Genomic DNA, 21,752 nt, shown 5'->3' on the forward strand with positions numbered 1-21,752 from the left:
AAGTCAAAGTATTGAGTAGAATATCTAGTGGTGGATTGAGGTACTCACAAAGGAGGGTTGCATACGGGCAACCAACCAATGAGGGCAGGTGGGGATCAACAAACAGTACCCCACTGGGTGTCTCACGCTAGGCTTGCATCTACTTCGGTACTGTGTTCGGCCTGAGGAAATGAACAAGAACCCACGAAACGCGTTGCCTATTGCATATTAAAGATTATTTCCCATACGAATGTGTCATCCTTGCGGTAAGCCACCTCAATCTTTCCAATTTTAGCGGTTTTTAACACAGTTTTACTATTCCATTGGTGCCTCTTTCCCCCTTGTACACTGAGGGGTAGTTCTACAAATGGGGTCCAGGTAACTCATGCAGCTGACTATCAGTATGGTCAGTGTCCAATATGGTGATATTATTACTCTTTATACTGTTTCTTTACTTAAGGGTACCTTTGAGGCTGCCATTTTGACCTTTTGTAAATGATGTAGTTACATCCCATACACATCATACACAGCTTCCCTTCACCTACTGTCCTATACCTTAATGGACAACTGAAGTGAAAAGAATATGCCATATTTATTTCCTTTTAAACAACCAGTTGCCTGACATCTCTGCTGTTCTATTTGGCTTCAGTAGTGTCTGAATAATACCAGACATAAGTATGCAGCTAATATTGCCCTATCTGATAATAATGTCAGAAACACCTGATCTGCCGTATGCTTGTTCAGGGTTTTTGACTAAAAGTATTAAAGGCAAAGGATCTGCAGGAAAGCCAGGAAACTGGTATTGCTTAAAAGGAAATAAATATGGTATCCTCTATATCCCTCTCACTTCAGTTACTCTTTAGAATTCAGTGTTCCCCAACCCTGTCCTCAAGGTCCACCAACAGTGCATGTTTTGTGAAAATCCACAGAGGTAGCTAATTACCACTGCCGGGATGGTAATTACCCCACCTGTGCATGTTTGTGGTTTCCTGCAAAACATGTACTGTTGGCGGGCCTTGAGGACAGGGTTGGGGAACTCTGCTTTAGACCATAAGGTTGATTGGCCAGGGCGCTCTTCCCCTTTTGTCTCTCAATACTGTGTATAATGTGAGTGAATATCTTCCACCCCTACATAAAGATCTGTAATTGATTTGTTTACTGCATCAGCTGTTACCCACCATTGTATTTTTATATTGTATTGTTATACCTTGTATTCTGTTGTACAGCGCCACGGAAGATGCTGGTGCTATACAAATCAATAATAATAATAATACAAAGCTGTAGCTTTGATTGCTTGGCCTCAATACACTCTGAGTAGCGATGAGCAAACTATTCTCCCAGCATGCAAATGTCCACTGACGCAAGAAAATAGGGGAAATTGAGCCAATCAAAGCCTTTAGCTACTGATTATACAACCATTGCCAGCTGTTTAATCACATTTTGCAGCCACATCAACCAATCATATAGTGTCAAATATTCAAAAGCAAATGTTCATATCACAGGATTCTACTTTTGCTTGTCCAGTAAAGTGGAGTACCTCATACAACCACCAGGGGCGTAACTACAGGGGAGCAGCATCTGTGACTACAGGGGGCCCAAAGCTGTAAAAGGGCCCCAACTTCTACTTCACTTCCTCCCATTTGTTATAGGTGTGAGGATTATGATGTCCACACTTGTTTTACGACACTTGCAAGATGAGCCCCTAGGCCAGTGATGGCTAACCTTGGCACTCCAGCTGTGACAAACCTACAAATTCCATCATGCCTCTGCCTCCCCAAGTTATGCTTAGAGCTGTCAGAATATTGCAATGCCTCATGGGACTTGTAGTTCCACCACAGCTGGAGTGCCAAGGTTAGCCATCACTGCCCTAGGCTGTGAGGGAGATCAGGGGCATGCAAGAGTAAGGGGGTGAACATGAATTAGGGGCCCCTTCAAAGTTTTTTCTGGGGGGGGGGGGGGGGGCTGTGATTTGTAGCTATGCTACTGGCAACAAGTGACACCTAAGATGTACTCCAGAAAAATGGCTGAAGCTACAGCAGAGAGTGAATTTACACAGACATACAATAACAAGACACAGAGAAAATAATTACTTTTTTCTTGTCAGCTATCATTTTTCCCAATCAAAACATTTGATTCACAACCTAACTCGTTTTGAAAGGTAATTTTAGAAATGCACAAGAAAGAAAAACCTTTGAACTCCGAATGATAACCTTATACAACACAAAAGATCAAAGAGTAAATATTGATCTGAAGCTCCATATCATACATTTTGACTACAACTTTCACCTCTGTGACAACTATGCCTATTCCTTAAAGGGACTACGAGCTCCTCCAAAGGGCATGCCTTTAGGACTCCAAGCAGTACTGCAAAGTACTTAAAGATGCATACCTTTCTGTAGCTTGTGCTCTCCTCTTTCATTTGATGCCTGAATCGCCATTCTACACCAAATAGTTTCCGTTCTATTTCAATTTAAAAATCGCGGCTGCCATCTTGGCTATGTTTTTACTTCTGGGTCTCCCCGTCTTCTCTGTTAGAGAAGTGCATCACTGAATGAAGCAGGAAGAGGAAGTGACACGCATGGCCATTGCAAGAGACTCCTCCAGAGGGGTCGTCTGTCTTAAAGGCATGCCCATGAGAGGTGCTTGGAGTCCCTTTAACCACTTGACGCCCACAGTGTTAACACCCCCTAACGACCAGGCTCTGTTTTGCTTTGCTGGGCTGTGTAGTTTCTTCAGCCTCCTGCACAGCCCAGCTATGGAGCCCAGCGATCGGACTCCCCTCTTTTTTTTGTCCCTAAGGGGACATGCCGCCGGAGGGGTCCGATCGATGTGGCAGCAGTGTTTTTTTTTTCCAGCCTGAAAAGGCTGTTTCACTCTTCCTCCCCCCCTTCCCTCCGTGCACTCCATTTGAACAGGACGGCGATCCGTCCCGTTCTGTCTCTCATAGGCATCAGCCTATGAGAGGACGGCAATCCCCGGGCAATCATAGGCCGGGGATCGGCGATCTTGTACAGCGCTGCCGGAGACCGCAGCGCTGTACAGTTGCGATTGGCGGCTAGCATGCTAATCACAGAGATCCGCTCCATGAACTGGCAGGGAAAGATCGCACATGCGAGCGGCCATTCCCTGGGAAACTGCAGCTCCAGGACTTGATGCCAATTGGCGTTAGGCGGTCCTGGGGCTGCCGCTGCGGTCACGCCCATTGAATACAGTAGTTAGTAGAAATCTGATGGAACAGGTTTTTTACTAGTCCATGTCTTCATGGGGCATTCTCAGTACTGCATTTCATTTATTCTTTACAATGATCAGCACAGGGAGTTCCCTGGAAAGAAAAGGTGCAGGTTGCCCCCACACACAGCACACACACACCTGTTTGCACATTATTCTGGCAGTTGGACTGAGTAACTGTAGTTGCTTTTGAAAATAAAGAAAACCTTGAGAATCCCCAATGAAGAGATGGGCTAGTCCAAAACCTGTTAGTTCTGCCCGATTTCTACTACCTACTATAAGTGACTTCTGAGAAAAGTACTTTATAGCTAATTTTTACTCTGGGAAAAATGTGCTTTTTATCTATGTGTTATGTATTTTAAATGTTAACATTTTTTTACGATAGTGGTCCTTTAACCCTGCTGTTACTGTTTATAGTATGCTTGTACTACATTCTTAGATTAATTCATAAGACTGCCTCCTTATAATCCTGCATATATTCTAATGTTCACTTAATATGGCCTTAATCTAAGGAAAGAAGTTAGACTCCCCCAAAACTAATCCTGTAAAAGTTCATAGATCCATGTGCATGGCACTAAGCCAGAGGCTTTTCTGTTGTCAGTGAAAGTTTTTCTCAGGTTAGTCAGTCTAGCCCTTGAGTCTTGGGTAAGTGATTGTTTTATAAGTAACTGGTAATTGGTGCCTTTCCATGTTATTGGCCTTGGATACTGTTCATTTTTAGGTCTTACGTGTATATACACAAGTACTGTATATTCCTGCATATAAGTCTACTTTTTAACCCTTGAAAATCTTCTGGAAAGTTGAGGGTCGTCTTATACGCTGGGTGTCATTGATGCCAGGTGATACGCCCTATCCTGTTACCGCCTCTCAGATCTCCCTGCTGAGGGAGCGCAATCTATTCTTCCATACCGCTCTGATAAACAGGTAGACAAGGAGAGCTGACCAGTCTACTTAAGGAGAGTTGACCAATGCAACAAGTCAATTGACTATATACTGTTATATACTGGGTAACACATACAGTACAGCACCAGTATCTGTTCATAGACAGTGCCAGCACATGATTTTTTTATTTTTACTTTAATTTGGTGTGGGTTTGAAGAGGGTCTTATACGGCGAGTATATCCCAAACTCTATATTTTAACTGGAAAAGTTGGGGGGTCGTCTTATACGCCCAGTCGTCTTATACGCCGGAATATACGGTATCTTGTTTTGGGGTAGAGGGCCTCTGCACTAAGATATCAGTGAAGAGTGAGACACCCTCTTCTGGATTCGAGCCCCACGTGGTTGCCGACACATTGCACGCGGTGTTGACACCACACACGTTACCCACGTGCAGTACGCCAGCAACCACATGGGGCATGAAAGTGGAATAGGAGTGCAGATAGGATCCGGAGGCTTCCCCCTCCCAAGGTGAGTACACCCTAGGGGAACTTTTTCTCGGTGCAGGTTTTCTTTAAGGGCTCTGCCTCTGACACAGGCGACCTGGGTTCAAATCTCGGCTCTGCCTGTTCAGTAAGGTGTACCTATTCAGTAAGGAATTTATTGGGCAAGTCTCCAAAACACTGCTACTGCCTACTAAATGCGCTCTTCTGGCTGCCTCACAAGCGCTATACAAATATAGCAATTATTATTATTACAGTAGAGGGACGGCGGCCGGGGGCAACAAGACAACTTCACGAGGCCGATTCCATTGAAAGATGATGTGCAGTGCGTGCAAAGAATCGATTCCTTCCTGATTCAATTAGTTTCAGAGAGGAATCAATCATTTTGCCACATTGCCTATCAATCTATATGTGTATGGCCAGCTAGCTTTGCCACATTTAAAGTATATATTGGACTAGTTTTAGCCAAGGCTGCCAGCGTGTAAAACCACCATTCTGTCCGTATATGACCTCCTCCTGACACATCTAGGTATTTTTTACAATAACTGTCAATTGAAGTACAGAATCCTCAATTATAAGTTTGAGTCAGTATGTATGTGTGACAAGTCTCACCAATAAAATAGATGTATAGTGACTTGGGGAAAAGTTATATGTTGTCTGCGAATCCTCATATATATTTCTTCACTAAGTCATAAAGTGCGTTACATACCAGGCTGCATGCGGCAATCTTTCAAGCTACTTTTCCACAAAGAGCTGTGTATTTTTCTTCTTAAAAATAATTTACTGTTGATCTTTCTCGGCGCTCACAGATTTTCTGACCGTCATACATTCCCTTTCCACTGTCTTGGCAGAAAATTGCTCTTTGAGACCTTTTATAAATGTAATATTTTGGGGTCCTCTTCACCGCAAAGGCAATGTTTTCATTATGAGATGCTGCATTTTTTATGTTCTGTGCTGGACCAGAAGAAAGAGGAGGAAAAAAAAGAAAAATTGAAATTGGTATTTGTTACAATCACTCATTTTTTACCTTAAATGTGAAACATGTGCAGCTGTATAGTGCCTGTGTAGCCATTACAGTCTTGGAGCCTTATATGGTGTACATTGATAATAAACTCTGGTCAAAATGTGAAATTCTTCAATAAATATTTTAAGGTTTGTTTTCATGCCTTTTGGTGTAACTGATTGACACAAAAACTACATTTCCATCTAGTATGGGTCTGTAATGCTTTCAGTATTATTTTCCTAGCAACAGCTTGCCTACATGGATCTCCTAGCAGCCAGATACTACAGACTCGTCGATTGAAAGCACAGTAACCAAGCAGCTAGAGGTAACCCAAAACCACCAGGCGGGTATAGGGGACTAAAAGAGACCAAAAAGCCCTCCTGCTAAAAAGCAATGCTTAGGTTGGTTTGCCTTCCTGAAACAGAAGAAATTTACAATAATTCAGCTTTAAGTGAACATCTGTGGTTGCCCACAATGCACTGCTACTGAATATGCAAATGATCTCTTTATGCCCCTGAAAGCGATTGAAAGCCGTGACTTTCTTTAAAGAGGAACTGTAGCCAAGGATTGAACATCATTCCAATCAGTAGCTGATACCCCTTTTCACATTAAAAATCTTTACCTTTTTTCGAATAGATCATCAGAGGGGGGCTGTCTGTGAGGATGATATTGTGGTGAAACCCCTCTCACAGTATAATGTCAGGACCTAGGTCTTGATAGTTTTCTGTCTGTGAGTTTTGTTGCATTGTGGGAAATGGCAGCTGTTTCCAACACCCAAGCAACCAGTATCTCCCTCTGTGCATATGTACAGTATAGCTATAAAAAAAAACAACCTTTTAGCCTATCGCATTGTTAGGGGGTGTCATTATAGATAATGGCAGTTGATGCTGCCTGTTTTTTTCAAGTGTGCCAGTAGAAAAGGTTATTGCGTGCAGCCTGATTGTGGATCAAACAATATGAACAAATTACATGGCAAATTTTATTTCTTGATCTCACTTCTATTTTTTTAACTTCTGACTTTGCAATGTATTGATATATCACCCTCCTTTTCACTAAAGTTTCTCTTTAAAGTGGGGTTAAACTCCATTTTAACTGGCAAAAAAAATCGGAAAGACACTTTTTTGAGCTTACCTATCCTGTTGTTTTCAGTGTTCACTTTCAGATTTAGGAGAAATGTAACCTGAAAAAAACATGAGTATTTCTGCAGGATTCAATCTTTACTGTTTCTCTGTGATGCCAAAAGTGACATCACTTCTACCCTTTTCATTTTTTTTGTACGCAGCTCAGTGTTAATTTCCCCTTCCTACTTCCACAGCTTACTGTCCCTCCATCCACAAACCTCACCTAGACTGCAGGCTTAAGCTAGGTACACACCATACAATTTTGTGTTAGATAGATGGTTCGATAGATAATTTCCGACATGTCCGATCTTATTTTCGATCGTTTTTCTGATCGATTTCTCATTGAAGTGAAGGGAAATAGATAAGAAAAGGTAACGGAATTGAATCGGAAACCAATCAGAAAATCCAATCGGAAATCGATCAGACGGTATATCGTCCAAAAAACCGCATCGTTTGTACCCAGCACAACATCACTATGTAAACTCTTCAAAGGGGGGGGGGGGGATTCAGTTACCTTCTGGGCATAGTGCCCTTATCTTATCTGAAATTAAAAGCTTTTTCTTATGTGCATGCTGAGACAAACCTGTTTTTTTTAGTTAAAAAAAAAAAAGAAGCTTCCCACAATCCTTGTAAAACCACCAGGTACAAATAAAAAATGGGGTACATAAAGGGGTCTTTTTTAGAAAAACGGGGTTTATACACATATTTGGAGCACTAATTATTTTTTGGCATTGACTTCCTGAATCGTTGTAGTACTCCTTAAACTTCCTGTTAATTTTATAGCACTATAGACCAGACTTTCTAAAACTGGTGCTGATGTAGACAGACATTTCCAGTAAAGCACGAGAAACTAGTCTATATTTCTAAATTAATAATTCTATACACCTTGTTCACTGTCTGTCTGATGGGCCACCAGTCTAAATTCCATTACACTTTCTAGGACAGAGTTTTTAAGAAGTCTAGTAACCCAGTGTTCCCTAACCCTACATTGCATGTTTTGTAGCAGTCCTCAGAGGTAATCAATCAGCCTTGCCGAGGCACTAATTACCTCAACTATGAATGCATGTGGCCATCTGCAAAACATGTACTACTGTATAGTAGAATACAGTGAAACTATTCAGGATAACCTCTTTTATTGTAATGATCCTGTTTTCAGCATAAGAAACACTTCCTATCCCTATATACTATATATTTATTTACTGTATATTGATATATAGCCCTGCTCTCCCAGTGATGTCACAGCCAAGGCTGTTTAGATATGAGGAATTCTCATCCCAGAGCATTCTGGGAGGTGAGGTATTATTTCTACTCGCTTCAGAACATGGAATAAACAAATATTAAGCAGTGATGCACCTGCCAGTAGTAAAGATGTCACCACCTATGATAAATTTCAGAATGCACCAGTAAATCAAAGTGAGAAAAGATTTTACAATGGAATTATGAAGTAATATTGTAAAAAAATTAGCAATTTCATTCATTACTTTATTTCTACTTCAGTTCCTCTTAAAAGATAGGGTTAGAGAACACTGTGTTAAATTATAGTGTGTTTTTGAGTTGTGAGAAGAAACAAGGAGATGAGGAGAACAAAGATCGCAGATATGATTTGAGCGCGAGACTCCAGAACTGAGAATGCTTGCCACTGTGTCACTCCATGGGCCTAGTCAGTATTCTCCTAGCATTCTTCTACTTGTTTGCAAGTTAGGTAGAGGGACAGGGTGTTCCACAAAAGTGCAAAGTGATATTTAAGTAAAAACAAAGTGAAGAGCTAAACAATTGTATCTATCCTCCTACTCCTAAAATTGGCTTTTAGATATCCCAGTTTATTGTTATGTTTAAATGCTTACATTCAGCTGAGGCTAAACAATAAATCAGTTTTTTTAACAGTCTGTCTCGGTGTCTCGGAGTGCTCAAGTATGTGAACTATTAACGTTTTTTACCTATCCTCTCTGGCAGAGAACTGGGCTTCATAGAGCAAAACATTTTATGGTTGTAATTCCTTATCAGTAATCTGACTGGGTCCTGACTGGAGAAAAAACTGTCAGTTGCATAGCTGAATATTAACTCTTTCAGGCAGATAAAGAAGAAAAGCATCACAGCATATGTATTTGTGTGCTTGATGCATCTCATCATGTCACATTTTACTTCAAGGACACCCGAGGTGAAAATAAACTAATGAAATAAACGATTGTATCTATCTTCCTTCTCCTAAAACTGTTTTTTTAAGATACTCCACAGTTTTATTTTATGTTTAAATCTACTTTTTACGTTTTAACTGTTTTATTGTTTTTGCTCAATGACAGGCACATTTCCTCTGCACACTTACATTGTCTAAAAAAACTGTGCTATTTAATTAAGTTGACTTTGGTAAAGTACAGTAACTGCTGCTAAAATATGAAAGCTGCCATTGCTGATCACCTTGTAAAAATACTAGGTAACAAACTGTAATATTCATTTCTTAGGCATAGTACTTTCTATATATGTCGTTTTTTTATTTTTACAGACTGGGTGATAATTAAATGTTTGTATATATTTTCAACCTTCCCAAGGTCTCTCATGTCCGACCTCTCTTGGAATAAAGTGATCAGAGTGGAGGAAACGTAATGAATGACAAAACTTTTAATTAGTAACAGTTGTACAGATTTCAGTGAGGCTCTGTGAGAGCTGTTTATAAGAAGGAGTTAGGTACAATCTCTAGAAAATCTATGCACTCTGATGTCTAGGCACCCGCTGCACTTTTTTTTCAATTATTATTTTCTTATAAATCATTAAATGTAATGTACTATTTTCCAACTCTGTAGAATTAGTGTTTGAACAGAGGCGTCAGAATAGAGTAAAATAACAGAAAACAATTTAACCACTTAAGCCCGAAGGGTTGACATTTTTTTACATCCGAGCAACTTTCACCCCCCATTCATTTGCCAATAACTTTATCACTACTCATCACAATTAATTGATCTATATCTTGTTTTTTCCGCCACCAATTAGGCTTTCTGTGGGTGGTACATTTTGCTAAGAGCCACTTTACTGTAAATGCATTTTAACAGGAAGAATAAGAAAAAAATGGAAAAAATTCATTATTTCTCAGTTTTCAGCCATTATAGTTTTAAAATAATACATGCCTCCATAATTAAAACTCACGTATTGTATTTGCCCATATGCCCCGGGTATTTCACCGTTAAAATTATGTCCCTATCACAATGTATGGCGACAATATTTTATTTGGAAATAAAGGTGCATTTTTTCCGTTTTGAGTCCATCACTGTTTAGAAGCCCATAATTTATTAAATCATATTGATATACTCCTTTGACATGCATATTTAAAAAGTTCAGACCCTTAGGTAACTATTTATGTTTTTTTTTTTTTTTTTTATTATTGTAATTTTTTTTTTTTTAATTTAAACTTGTATGTGGGTATTTTTTGGTGTGGGAGGTAAACAGGGTTTTTTTTAATATATTTATATGTTTAATTTGTTTTTTTTTTTTTTTACAGGTGTAATTTGCTATTTGGCCACAAGATGGCCAGGATCAAAAAGTCCTGGGAGCGATCGATCTCGCTCCCAGGCAGAAGAAAGGAGCCCAGAGCTCAGAAAAGCCGCAGCATCTGAAGAGACGCTGTCGGCTTTTCTCTAGGGGGGTCCGATCAGCGAAAGGGATTTATAATCCCTTTCACTGATCGGTAATCTAGCGGCCAGCAGCGGGGGCGCGCACGGGGGGGCCCGCGGGAGCGCGCGCGACCCGCGGGAGTGCGCGCAGCCCAACTGGACGAGAAATCTCGTCCAGTTGGGCTTAAGTGGTTAAAGGACACACAAGGCGAAAATAAACGAATTAAAAAAAGTTTGTATCTTCCTTCTCCTAAAAATTACTTTTTATTTAAGATATGCCACAGTATTATTTTATGTTTAAATCTACTTTAGAAGTTTTAACTGTTTTATTGTGTTTGCCCAATGACACATTCATTGAAGTATGCCAGAGCTACAATCTATGAACTATTTTCCCTTTTTATCTCTTTCCTGCTCTCAGAAGCCATTTTCTGCTAGGAAAGTGTTTTATAGTTGGAATTTCTTATCAGTGAGGGTCACACTGTAGTCACTTCCTGTCTGAGTCAGGACTGAGTCAGGCACTTACATACCTGATATTTAACTCTTTCAGGCGGTGAAAGAAAAAAAGGAACACAGCATAGTTGCTTGTGTGCTAGGCACTGTACATACCCATGTCTATCTCATCATGTCACACGTCACTTCGGGTATCCTTTAAGAAGGGAGGTAGTGGTGAATTTACCTCTCCAAGCAGACTCAACAGTCTATCAGCAGAAAAATTATCTTTTATTTGTAACTCCAACATTTGCAACACGTTTCATGGGTCTATGCCTGCTTCATCAGGCTATAACAGGCAATTGATAGAATCAGAAGGCAGAAGCACCTCTGTGGAGTTACAGATTAAGCGGATCAGTTCATCTTGGCGCGCAGCTCTGAGAGCCGAGCGCCGAAGCTGGGTGCCATCATAGCAGCAATGCGTGCCCTGCATATCGGTAATTCGGGGCTCTGCCCGCGGTCAGACCCCGAAATACATCTCCCTCTGAGTTGCAACAACTCGGAGGGGGAATAGTGTTTAACACTGCCTGTGAGTTTAGCGGTAGCGGGGAAAGCCGTCATTTGGCTCTCCCGGCGCCGAACTGAGCGGCGCCGTCATAATATGTACTCCACATAAAGATCATTTTTCTGTTGATGACTATTTTGAGTCACCTATGTGAGTGCATCTCTTTCGTTTTTACAAAATACACCGTTTGGTACTAACTTACTACACTATCATTGGCCCTCAATTATCTCTCCCTTTTTTTTGCAAGTATTTTCCAACTCTGTAATAGGAATAGAAAAGGTTTGCCTTTTTACTAAAGGGTAGCAGTTGTCTAATTTTTTTTAGAAATCTTATTAATCAATGTCTTGTATGTATATGTGTACCACAGTATTCCCTAGTTGCCTTAGGTACATCTATATAGGAGTGCTCAAATATGTAATGAGCAATTGTAGCAGTCCTCCGGTACATATTTTTAATTAAACATTAAAAACCGATTGAAGATTCGTGAAATTATTCACGTTTTTTTTTTCTTTTTGTTTTTGCCACTAGACTGCACTCATTCACGCACACTTTAAAAATGTAAAAGTGAATACATGCTCTTAAAAAGCTTTGATTTATTGTTCTAAATGTTGCCATGTAGATTTCTCTTAATGCCTTGTCTTTTTTCTTTACACCCGTTTTTCCTCTTTATATTGTATTTTATATTGAAAATGATTAATAATTCTACACATGTTCATGTTATAAAGACAGACCTACTTCCTTTCATTATCTGCAATAACCTTGGCTGATTTATGGCACAGTCCTTGTCCTAGATAATTGGCAATGCAAATAAATAGGGAAGTGACAAAAAGAGTTAAAGGTTGCTTGTATAACTTGTGTAGTTTTGTAGCTGTTGGATGAAATCCATTCTCAAACATATTGTTAGCAACACCTTGTTGCTATTGAGCTATCACATTATTGTAGTAAATTGTATTAAATTGACTACTATAAAGCAATTATGCATATACTTTCTCCAATTTTTCTGTTTTATTTTCTTTAAACTGACCTAAACGCTTGCACAAGAAACCCAGGGCCAACCGCACCAGCACCTTGTATAGTCTTACAAGGGGTCTGAGGATCTCATCTCCGTGCCTAATGGCAGTCAGGCTACCTCTGGCAAGCGCATGGAGGGCTGTGTGACCCCCCAAAGAAATGCCACCCCACACCATTACTGACCCACCAGTCATGCAGGAGGATGTTGCAGGCAGCAGAACGTTCTCCACGACGTCTCCAGACTGTCACATGTGCACAATGTGAACCTGCTTTCATCTGTGATGAGCACAAGGCGCCAGTGGCGAATTGGCCAATCTTGGTATTCTGCGTGGTATTGGGTTGTAAGCACAACCCCCACATGTGGACGTTGGGCCCTTCTACCATCCTCATATAGTCTGTTTCTGACCGCTTTTATGCAGACACATGCACATTTGTGGCCTGCAGGAGGTAATTTTGCAGAGCTCTGACAGTGCTCCTCCTGTTCCTCCTTGCACAAAGGTGGAGGTAGCGATCCTGCTGCTGGGTTGTTGCTCTCCTACGGCCTCCTCTACATTTCCTGATGTACTGGCCTGTCTCCTGGTAGCGCCTCCATGCTGTGAACACTATGCTGACATACGCAGCAAACCTTCTTGCCACAGCTATCCTGGATAAGCTGTACTATCTGAGCCACTTGTGAGGGTTGTAGAGTTTTTCTCATGGTACCACTAGAGTGAAAGCACCACCAGCATTCAAAAGTGACCAAAACATCTGCCAGAAAGCATAGAAACTGAGAAGTGGTCTGTGGTCACCACCTGCAGAACCACTCCTTTATTGTGGGTGTCTTGCAAATTGCCTATAATTTCCATCTGTTGTCTGTTCCATTTGCACAGCATGTGAAAATGATCGTTAACCTGCTGGGCGGTCTGGACGAGCTCAGCTCGTCCAGTACTGCCGGAGCCTGCCGCTCAGGCCCTGCTGGGCCGATTTGGCTCAAATAAAAAGCAGCACACGCAGCCGGCACTTTGCCAGCTGCGTGTGCTGCCTGATCGCCACCGCTCTGCGGCGATCCGCCGCGAGCAGCGGCGAAAGAGGGTCCCCTCAGCCGCCTGAGCCCAGCGTAGCCGGAACAAAAAGTTCCGGCCAGCGCTAAGGGCTGGATCGGAGGCGGCTGACGTCAGGACGTCGGCTGACGTCGATGACGTCACTCCGCTCGTCGCTATGGCGACGATGTAAGCAAAACAAGGAAGGCTGCTCATTGCGGCCTTCCTTATTTATTCTGGGTGCCGGAGGCGATCGGAAGAATGCCTCCGGAGCGCCCTCTAGTGGGCTTTCATGCAGCCAACTTTCAGTTGGCTGCATGAAATAGTTTTTTTTTTATTAAAAAAAAACCCTCCCGCAGCCTCCCTGGCGATCTTAATAGAACGCCAGGCAGGTTGTTACCTAAGTGCACAGTTTGATTTTACCGAAGTGTGATTGACTTGGAGTTACATTGTGTTGATAAAGGGAACCTAAACTGAGAAGGATATGGATTTTTTCTTTTAAAATAATACCAGTTGCCTGACTCGCCTGCTGATCCTGTGTCTCTAATACTTTCAGCCCCAGCCACTCAATAAGCATGCAGATCATGTGCTCTGACTGAAGTCAGACTGGATTAGCTGCATGCTTGTTTCAGGTGCGTGATTCAGCCACTATTACAGCCAAAGAGGTCAGCAGGACAGCCAAGCAACTGGTATTGTTTAAAAGGAAACATCCATACCCTTCTCAGTTTAGGTCCCCTTTAAGTGCTTTCTTAATTTTTTTTTAGCAGTGATATATATATATATATATATATATATATATATATATATATATATATATATATATATACACATTATATATACATTATATGAAATATATTTGCTAGGGAGTCCACGTTTTGGTTTGACTGGCAAGGTTTTTTGAATACAAGTACAGTAAAGCAAATATAAACCAATTAATATAAATCAGTTAATAACCACAGGATCCATTCAGCAGAGCAGTCACACAAACACAGTTATACTTCAGTGCGCTATCATGGATTAAGTCTATATATGCAAGCTACATATGACTTCTCCTGCCACTGAGTAATGTACTGTACGTTAGCGGTTATCTTTCGCCTCAAAGATCGGCTGGATATGTCACTTAATGTGTAAAAACTGCATCAAGAGAGAAAACTGAAAAGAGCTTCAAAGACACCTGAGTCTAAGGGGATATGGAAGCTGCCATATTTATTTCCTTTTAAACAATACCAGTTGCCTGGTGCCCTGCTGATCTTGCATCAGTAGTGTCTGACTCACCCACCTGAAACAAGCATATAGCAAGTCCAGTCAAACTTCAGGCAAACATTTGATCTGCAGGAATGTTCAGCATCTGTGGCTAAACGTATTAAGGTACTTACACACCTAATAACTGATGTCACTTGTTGGGGATCGGAACCAGATCCCCTTGGGTGACATCGCTGGGCCGGCCTGTACAGATGCGTGTCAGCTCTATAACTGACAACATGTTCTATTTCATCAATCCAAGAAGGGGGCGGGGGGAGGGGGCAGAGGGACCACGGAGCCGAACATGTCAGGTGGTGGGTGGGGGAGTGGTGTTTTGAAAGAAGTTGGCCGCCGCTGGGCCAAGTTGATCCTCCGGGCGGATTGTTTGCTAAGCGACTGTCTCTGTTCGGGGGGGCTCTATACACACGCTTTACCATTGGCTAAGGTGGTTTTTATTGCCCACCTCGGCCAACTTTAGTTAGGCTTTAGAGACAGTTGATCAACAGGACAGCTAGGCAATTTGCATTGTTTAAATGAAAATAAATATGGCAGCCTCCATTTCCTCTCACTTCAGGTGTCCTTTCAACATGGCCTTTGCCTTTATAAAACTAATGGCATCATTATTTCCCCTGACAGATAACTAAACAAGAAGAAACTGTCCAGAAGATTAGTGACAAACTTTCTGTGACCCAAAAACAAAGCATAGAAGATGTTTGCAGTAGAGATGAGAGATTGGCAATCCTAGAAACAGAGCATGCGCACTCGCTGGAGGAATTAAAATACAGCTTTGTAGAAGTAAGTTGGATACCATTTTTGATACATCTTTAAACACAGTTCAGCCTTTTCACAAGTATTCAGTTGGGGGGGCACTTACCATATGTACTGATGATTAAACAAGTGTGTCATCTTGTCTTACTAAAATTCCAACCTAAATATTGACTTTGTGGTGCGCTTATTATTGTGTTTTATTTATGTAGTATCATCTTCGGTAGTACTGTACAGGGTTTATACAGAAAATAGATTACAGGAAAAATGCATGTGGTCTGTGCATGGTAGAGTACGCAGATCCAACAAGGCAAATACCGTGCAAGTGAGAAACCATCAAGAGCCTATAATTTTCAAGAGACTGATGTGGGGACACTAGGTATAGTCATGAAAAAGGAGTACATATTATCTCGGCGCCGGGAAGTTTAGCTCAGGGGAAGCTGAATGACGGCTCTCCCTGCTGCCGCAAAATTTCCGGCGGCATTAAATAATATTCCCCTTCCAAGTTGGCGCCCGAATTACTGTTACACAGGCACGCAGCATAGCATTGCTGCTATGACGGCGCCCATCTTTGGGACTCAGCGCCACATGCCAAAATGAACTGATTCAATGAAAAACTATGTATGACAGTCTATGCAAAAGAAAAGAAATGTACTGTGTATGTATATATATATGTGTGTGTGTGTGTGTGTGTGTGTGTGTGTGTGTGTGTGTGTGTGTGTGTGTGTGTGTGTGTGTGTGTGTGTGTATGATTCTTCATATGAGATATCGGAAATGGTCATTTGTGACCACTAATGGAAAAAATCTAGCCGATCCAATCAGATTAACCCCCTTGGCGGTATGAAAAATACCGCCAGGGGGCAGCGCAGCAGTTTTTTTTTTTTTTTTAAATCCTGTAGCGAGCCCAGGGCTTGCTACATGATAGCCGCTGCTCAGCGGCATCCCCCCGCCCGCTTCGATCGCCTTCGGCGATTTCCGATCAGGAAATCCCGTTCAAAGAACGGGATTTCCTGGAGGGCTTCCCCCGTCGCCATGGCAACGGGGCGGGATGACGTCACCGACGTCAGAGATGTCGGGACGTCACTGGGACTCCGGATCCAACCCTTGACGCTGCCTGGCACTGATTGGCCAGGCAGCGCACGGGGTCTGGGGGAGGGGGCGCGCGCCGCACCGGATAGCGGCGATCGGGCGCGCGGTGGCGGCGATCGGGGTGCTGGCACAGCTAGCAAAGTGCTAGCTGCGTCCAGCAAAAAAAAAATTATTTAAATCGGCCCAGCAGGGCCTGAGCGGCACCCTCCGGCGGCTTACCCCGTGTCACACACGGGGTTACCGCTAAGGAGGTTAATGAAATAAATCTAATTTTCGGATCGATTCCGTCAATCTGATTGGATTGGTTAGGAGATTTTTGTCCATTAATGGCTCCAAATGAACATTTCCAATCATACAAAGAATCGTTTGTAAATGATCGTTTGGCAAATTGTATCATTAGTGGGTCCCCTTAAGAGAGGTTGTAAGCCTAACTAAACTTCAAGGATTGAGTTTCAGAGCAAGGTGAAGGGGGCGGGGACGGTTTCCACTAGCCGCAGTGGCGGCAGTTCCTGGTCTGTATGCAGACGAATCCCAGAAGCCGTGCCATGCATGGCTATGGGATTCGCTGCCTCCCGCACAAAAAAAAAATGCTACAATGTTGTCCGAATCGCTAAGGCAAGCGATCCGGAAAGCTGCAGCATTATCCCCTATGCCAGTTTCCCCGCATGATTTGCTTGCGGGGAGACTGCGGATTCAACCTGCTTTCCGCAGCAGTGGAAAGGGGCTCTTGGAGTTCCAAAGAAGAGATGAAGCTTGTGAGAACTCTTGAATGGGAGAGTCTGAGATGGTAGCTAACATGGAGCAATGTGCAGAGTTACAGTAAGAGTGTGGTATGGGCAATAGCAACTGATAATTAGAGAGAAAGTATACAGAAATCTGGAATTATTTTTTTCTCCCCTAAACCAACTTTCTTGTGGCTTCCTTTTGCATGCTAGGCCTTCCTTTTATATACAGTATAGGAGCAACCCATCCCATGTGCAGCCCTCTTTTGTATGTCCAAGATCCATGTAGTTCAGTCTCTCTTTCCTTTACAACTCCCTTGGGCAGCCTCTCCACTGTTCCATGAGTTGCCCTCCATTAGCAGGCTCTTCCTATTTTTGCAGCAACCCCTTCTTCTTCCATGTCCAGCCATCCCCTGTGGGCAGTAACTGCTCTATTCTCTAGGTGGTCTATAATGTAGCCTTTGCAGAAATTCAGCCCTGAGTGCAGGGGAAGGCATGTTTGGGGTAACTTTGTTAGGGCTTGTGAACACCGAGAGCAATTTTTAGCGTTTTTTAAAACGCTTAGGGATAGAAAACCGTTTGCCTAATGTATTTCAATGGGCTGGTGCACACCAGAGCGGCTCGTTTTTCCCCCCAAATGCAAACTCGGGTCCTGCAGCATTTTTGAGATTTCGGAGGCGTTTCTGCCACAATGTATAGTACAGTTGAAAACTGCTCTGAAAAACTCTAGATCAGAGCGGTTTTCCAAGCGTTTTTGTTACAGTAGCTGTTCAGTTACAGCTATACTGTAACAAAATATAAAAAACTCTACACAAAAACGCTCCAAAAAATGATAGGCATGTTTTGAAAATCTCTCTAAACATGCCTAGAATCACTCTAAAAAACAGCTTAAAAAACGCTAGCATTTGCGGATCCGCTACCGTTTTTTTGTGTGCACTAGCCCTTCGTTAGGGTTTAATTAGGAGACTAAGCAATGCTCCAATGTTTTAAAAGTACCAACAATGTCAGCTGATCTCAACAGAATGAGTCACGCCACTCTTGACACAGAATTCTCCACTTGCCTGATACTGTGATTGCCCTAATAGCAACCTAGGTTTGTAAGTAGTATTTGTTTTCACACATTATTCCATTGCCTGGAAATACTACACTGCTTGGTATTTTGTGTTTTCTGTTTCATGTTTCCTCTCCCATTTCCTGAGGTTTGTTACTTGAATTTCATTGACGGGACACCCCTCTTCGCTCACTCTGAGCGCTTGGTTATACGGGCTTGCAAACAGAGGCTTAGTGCTTCGTGTTGTGTGCTGCCAGCTACTCCTGAACAAAGATAGGAATTTGAGGATATTTCGTACACCAATGGTGTACAGAAGCATGGTTAGCTAAAACAGAACTGTACTTTCCACGCAATCTAAAATTGTACCATCTAAAATTAAAGCCCCTTGCACACTTGCATGCTGTGTTGACCCGCCACGTTATGCTTCATCGCAGTATTCCTGCAGCAAGGGCCATGCAAGTCTATGGAGACCTGCACAGTTTGCACAGTGCACCGGTATTATCAAAATCGCTGCAATCTCAACTCAAACTCTGCAGCGTGTTACAGCATGATCCTTGCCTACTGCCCAGGTTATGCAGCAATACAATGAGCAGCGCGGCAAGTGTGCTCGACAGGAGCGCGGTGCAATGTAGCGTTCATGCATGGACTGATGGGAATCCCAGTGACATACTTCCTGCCCAGCATATAGTACGTCATTAGCCAGGGGCGGTCCTATGCATATGACCCTTTTGCGCACACAGTGGTGCAGAGTCATATAAAGTCTCGTTTCTGCATTTCTTGCACCACCACATTGCACCGCTAACCTCAGGTGTACAACCAGCCTGAAAGAAAAGGACCACTTTTAATAACATGAAATTACAAAACGTCTGCACTCTGTCTTTAGTGATGTTCCGTTTCGCAAGATGCAAATCTTCTGAAGATTTTACATTTTGCTCAGGATAGAAGTTCCTGTTATATTAAACAACAGCTCATTGTCATTTCTAATAAAGCATTTGATTTGTATAAAGAAAACAGTAAAGGATGGGATGTGATAAGAGCTTAATGAATTATTGTAGTATAATGGATAGGATGCCAGTCACTCCAGTCTCACCATATCATTTAATATCTGCCAAAGAAATGCATGATTAGCCACAGCGATACAGGGCAGAGGAGGCTGGCTTCATTATGAAGCTTCCTTGCTTATATATTGCCTAATAATTATATATTATATCCAGTGTCAGACTAGCCATAAATATAGAGCTCCAGCCTGAAAAACAAATATATAACTGAGATATATGTGAATTTGTTTTGATCTTCCAAAATCGTAATAGCGCAGTTCTATTTGTCTTCTCTGCACTGTTCCCGAGTACAGGGTCTCTATACCATCACCATGTAGCCAAATCAAATTCTGCTCCACCATTTATAATTACTTGCCTCATCACTACTGATAAATCTATTACATATTAAAGCAAACTTAAAGCAAAAAACAAACAAAAAACGTATGGAATAATAAAGTGTATGTGTAGTACGAACAGTGGTGCTCAGCAGAGCTCGAATATTCGAGTAGCTCGAATATTCGAGCTCTTTTCCAGCTATTCGAGCTCGGTATTCGAGCTCCGAATAGCTGTAGCTATTCGAATGGGCTATTCGCGTACACTCAAATAGCCCATTCACTATTCGAGCTATTCGAGCAAACGGCGCTATTCGAGCTCGGTACCGAGCTCGAATAGCGTCATAGCCCAGATTGATGTCCTTAGAGCCAATCAGAGGGCTCCCAGGCCCTCTGACGGCAGCCAATCACAGAGGGGGACCCTGGCCAGCCCCTACCCTATAAATAGCGGCCGCCATGTTACGTTTCTCCGTCCTTGCCTGAGACTTGCATAGAGAGAGAGTTGCTCCTTTGTGCTTTGGCTTAGCAAGAGCTTTATTGTGGTCATTTACCTAGCGTTTTTGCTCACATACACCTCCTATACACACCTATATTGTTGTTAGTTAGTTAGACATTGTATTTTAGTTAGTAGCTTTTGTGTTACATAGAGACAGGCCAGCTGCTGCAGGCTTACAGCTTTAGGCCTCAGGGCCTGCCTGTGTGGGCAGCTATCCTCCTGTCCTCTGTTTATTTCTCTCTATTCTATACCAGTATTTCTGCTGTCCTTTACTACTGATTGTATTAGTATTGTAGTTATATACTGTAACTGTACTAGGACACTCACTGTCACTGTTCATAGGCTACTAGCTGCTCCTGCGTGCGTGCACTCACTGTCTGTGTACACACTACACACACTCTATTTCCAAGTTCTGATAACTGATTGATTATTGTAATTGAATATTGTAATTAGTTAGTTGTACTCACTGTTACTACTTACTGTACTAGGAGTCTAGGACACTCAGTCACTGTTCATAGGCTACTAGCTCCTGCGTGTGTGCACTCACTGTCTGTGTACACACTACACACACTCTATTTCCTTCTGATAACTGATTGATTATTGTAATTAGTTAGTTGTACTTACTGTTACTACTTACTGTACTAGGAGTCTAGGACACTCAGTCACTGTTCATAGGCTACTAGCTCCTGCGTGTGTGCACTCACTGTCTGTGTACACACTACACACACTCTATTTCCTTCTGATAACTGATTGATTATTGTAATTAGTTAGTTGTACTTACTGTTACTACTTACTGTACTAGGAGTCTAGGACACTCAGTCACTGTTCATAGGCTACTAGCTCCTGCGTGTGTGCACTCACTGTCTGTGTACACACTACACACACTCTATTTCCTTCTGATAACTGATTGATTATTGTAATTAGTTAGTTGTACTTACTGACTGTTACTACTTACTTACTGTACTAGGGACACTCACTCAGTCACTGTTCATAGGCTAGCTCCTGCGCGTGTTTGCGCGTGCGTGCACTCACTGTCTGTAGTGTACACACACTAAATTTACTTGTGATTACTACTGATTATTGTAACTGCTAGTTGTACTTCCTGACTGTTACTACTTACTTACTGTACTAGGGACACTCACTCAGTCACCTCACCCACCAACCCACTCCATTAAAGTACTCCACTTTTCACCCGCCCTTTTAAAAAACTTTTGTCTATACGCCCAAAACATCGAAGATGTCTGGAAGTGGCAGCCAGCGCGGTTTGGGCAAGGGGAAGGGCAGCAAGGGAATCAGGAGGAGAGGAAGCAGCATTGTGGCAAGCCGCGGGCGCGGGCGCGCCACCATGCACAGTTCCGCAGCAGCAGCAGCAGCGTCAGTGGCTAACATTCCTCCCATAGCCACTGGCCGTGGACGCCTTGGGCGCCGCCCAGCAGGAGCATCTGCAACTCACGCTGCAGAGACACAGCAGCAGCAGCGTGTAGCACCTGCTCCGATTTTCCTCCAGCCGGGTCGGAAACGTCCCATTGAGGAAAAGCATGCAGACACTGTGGTGCAACTCATGACGGAGGATGAGCAGCCCGCCATCAGCTCTGCATCTGAGGCCTCCACCCTCACCACCACCACCACCACCCCTGTTCGCAGCAGCCGCCCAGCAGGGTCTGGGGAGGAGGCCAGTT

The 21,752-nt window shown here is 42.6% G+C and overlaps 1 protein-coding gene across 7 annotated transcripts in view; it reads left to right on the top strand.

Annotated features, from left to right (window-relative positions):
• LOC137518990 (polyamine-modulated factor 1-binding protein 1-like) overlaps positions 1-21,752 on the top strand; it is a 539,976-nt gene that overhangs the window by 339,047 nt on the left and 179,177 nt on the right. For all 7 annotated transcript variants that reach the window (XM_068237518.1, XM_068237520.1, XM_068237522.1 and 4 more), the window contains one exon: positions 15,218-15,376. In XM_068237518.1, the coding sequence (XP_068093619.1) occupies positions 15,218-15,376 (159 nt within the window). The remainder of the gene's footprint in view (positions 1-15,217; positions 15,377-21,752) is intronic.

Source organism: Hyperolius riggenbachi, chromosome 5, assembly GCF_040937935.1.
Source record: "Hyperolius riggenbachi isolate aHypRig1 chromosome 5, aHypRig1.pri, whole genome shotgun sequence".
NCBI lineage: Eukaryota > Metazoa > Chordata > Amphibia > Anura > Hyperoliidae > Hyperolius > Hyperolius riggenbachi.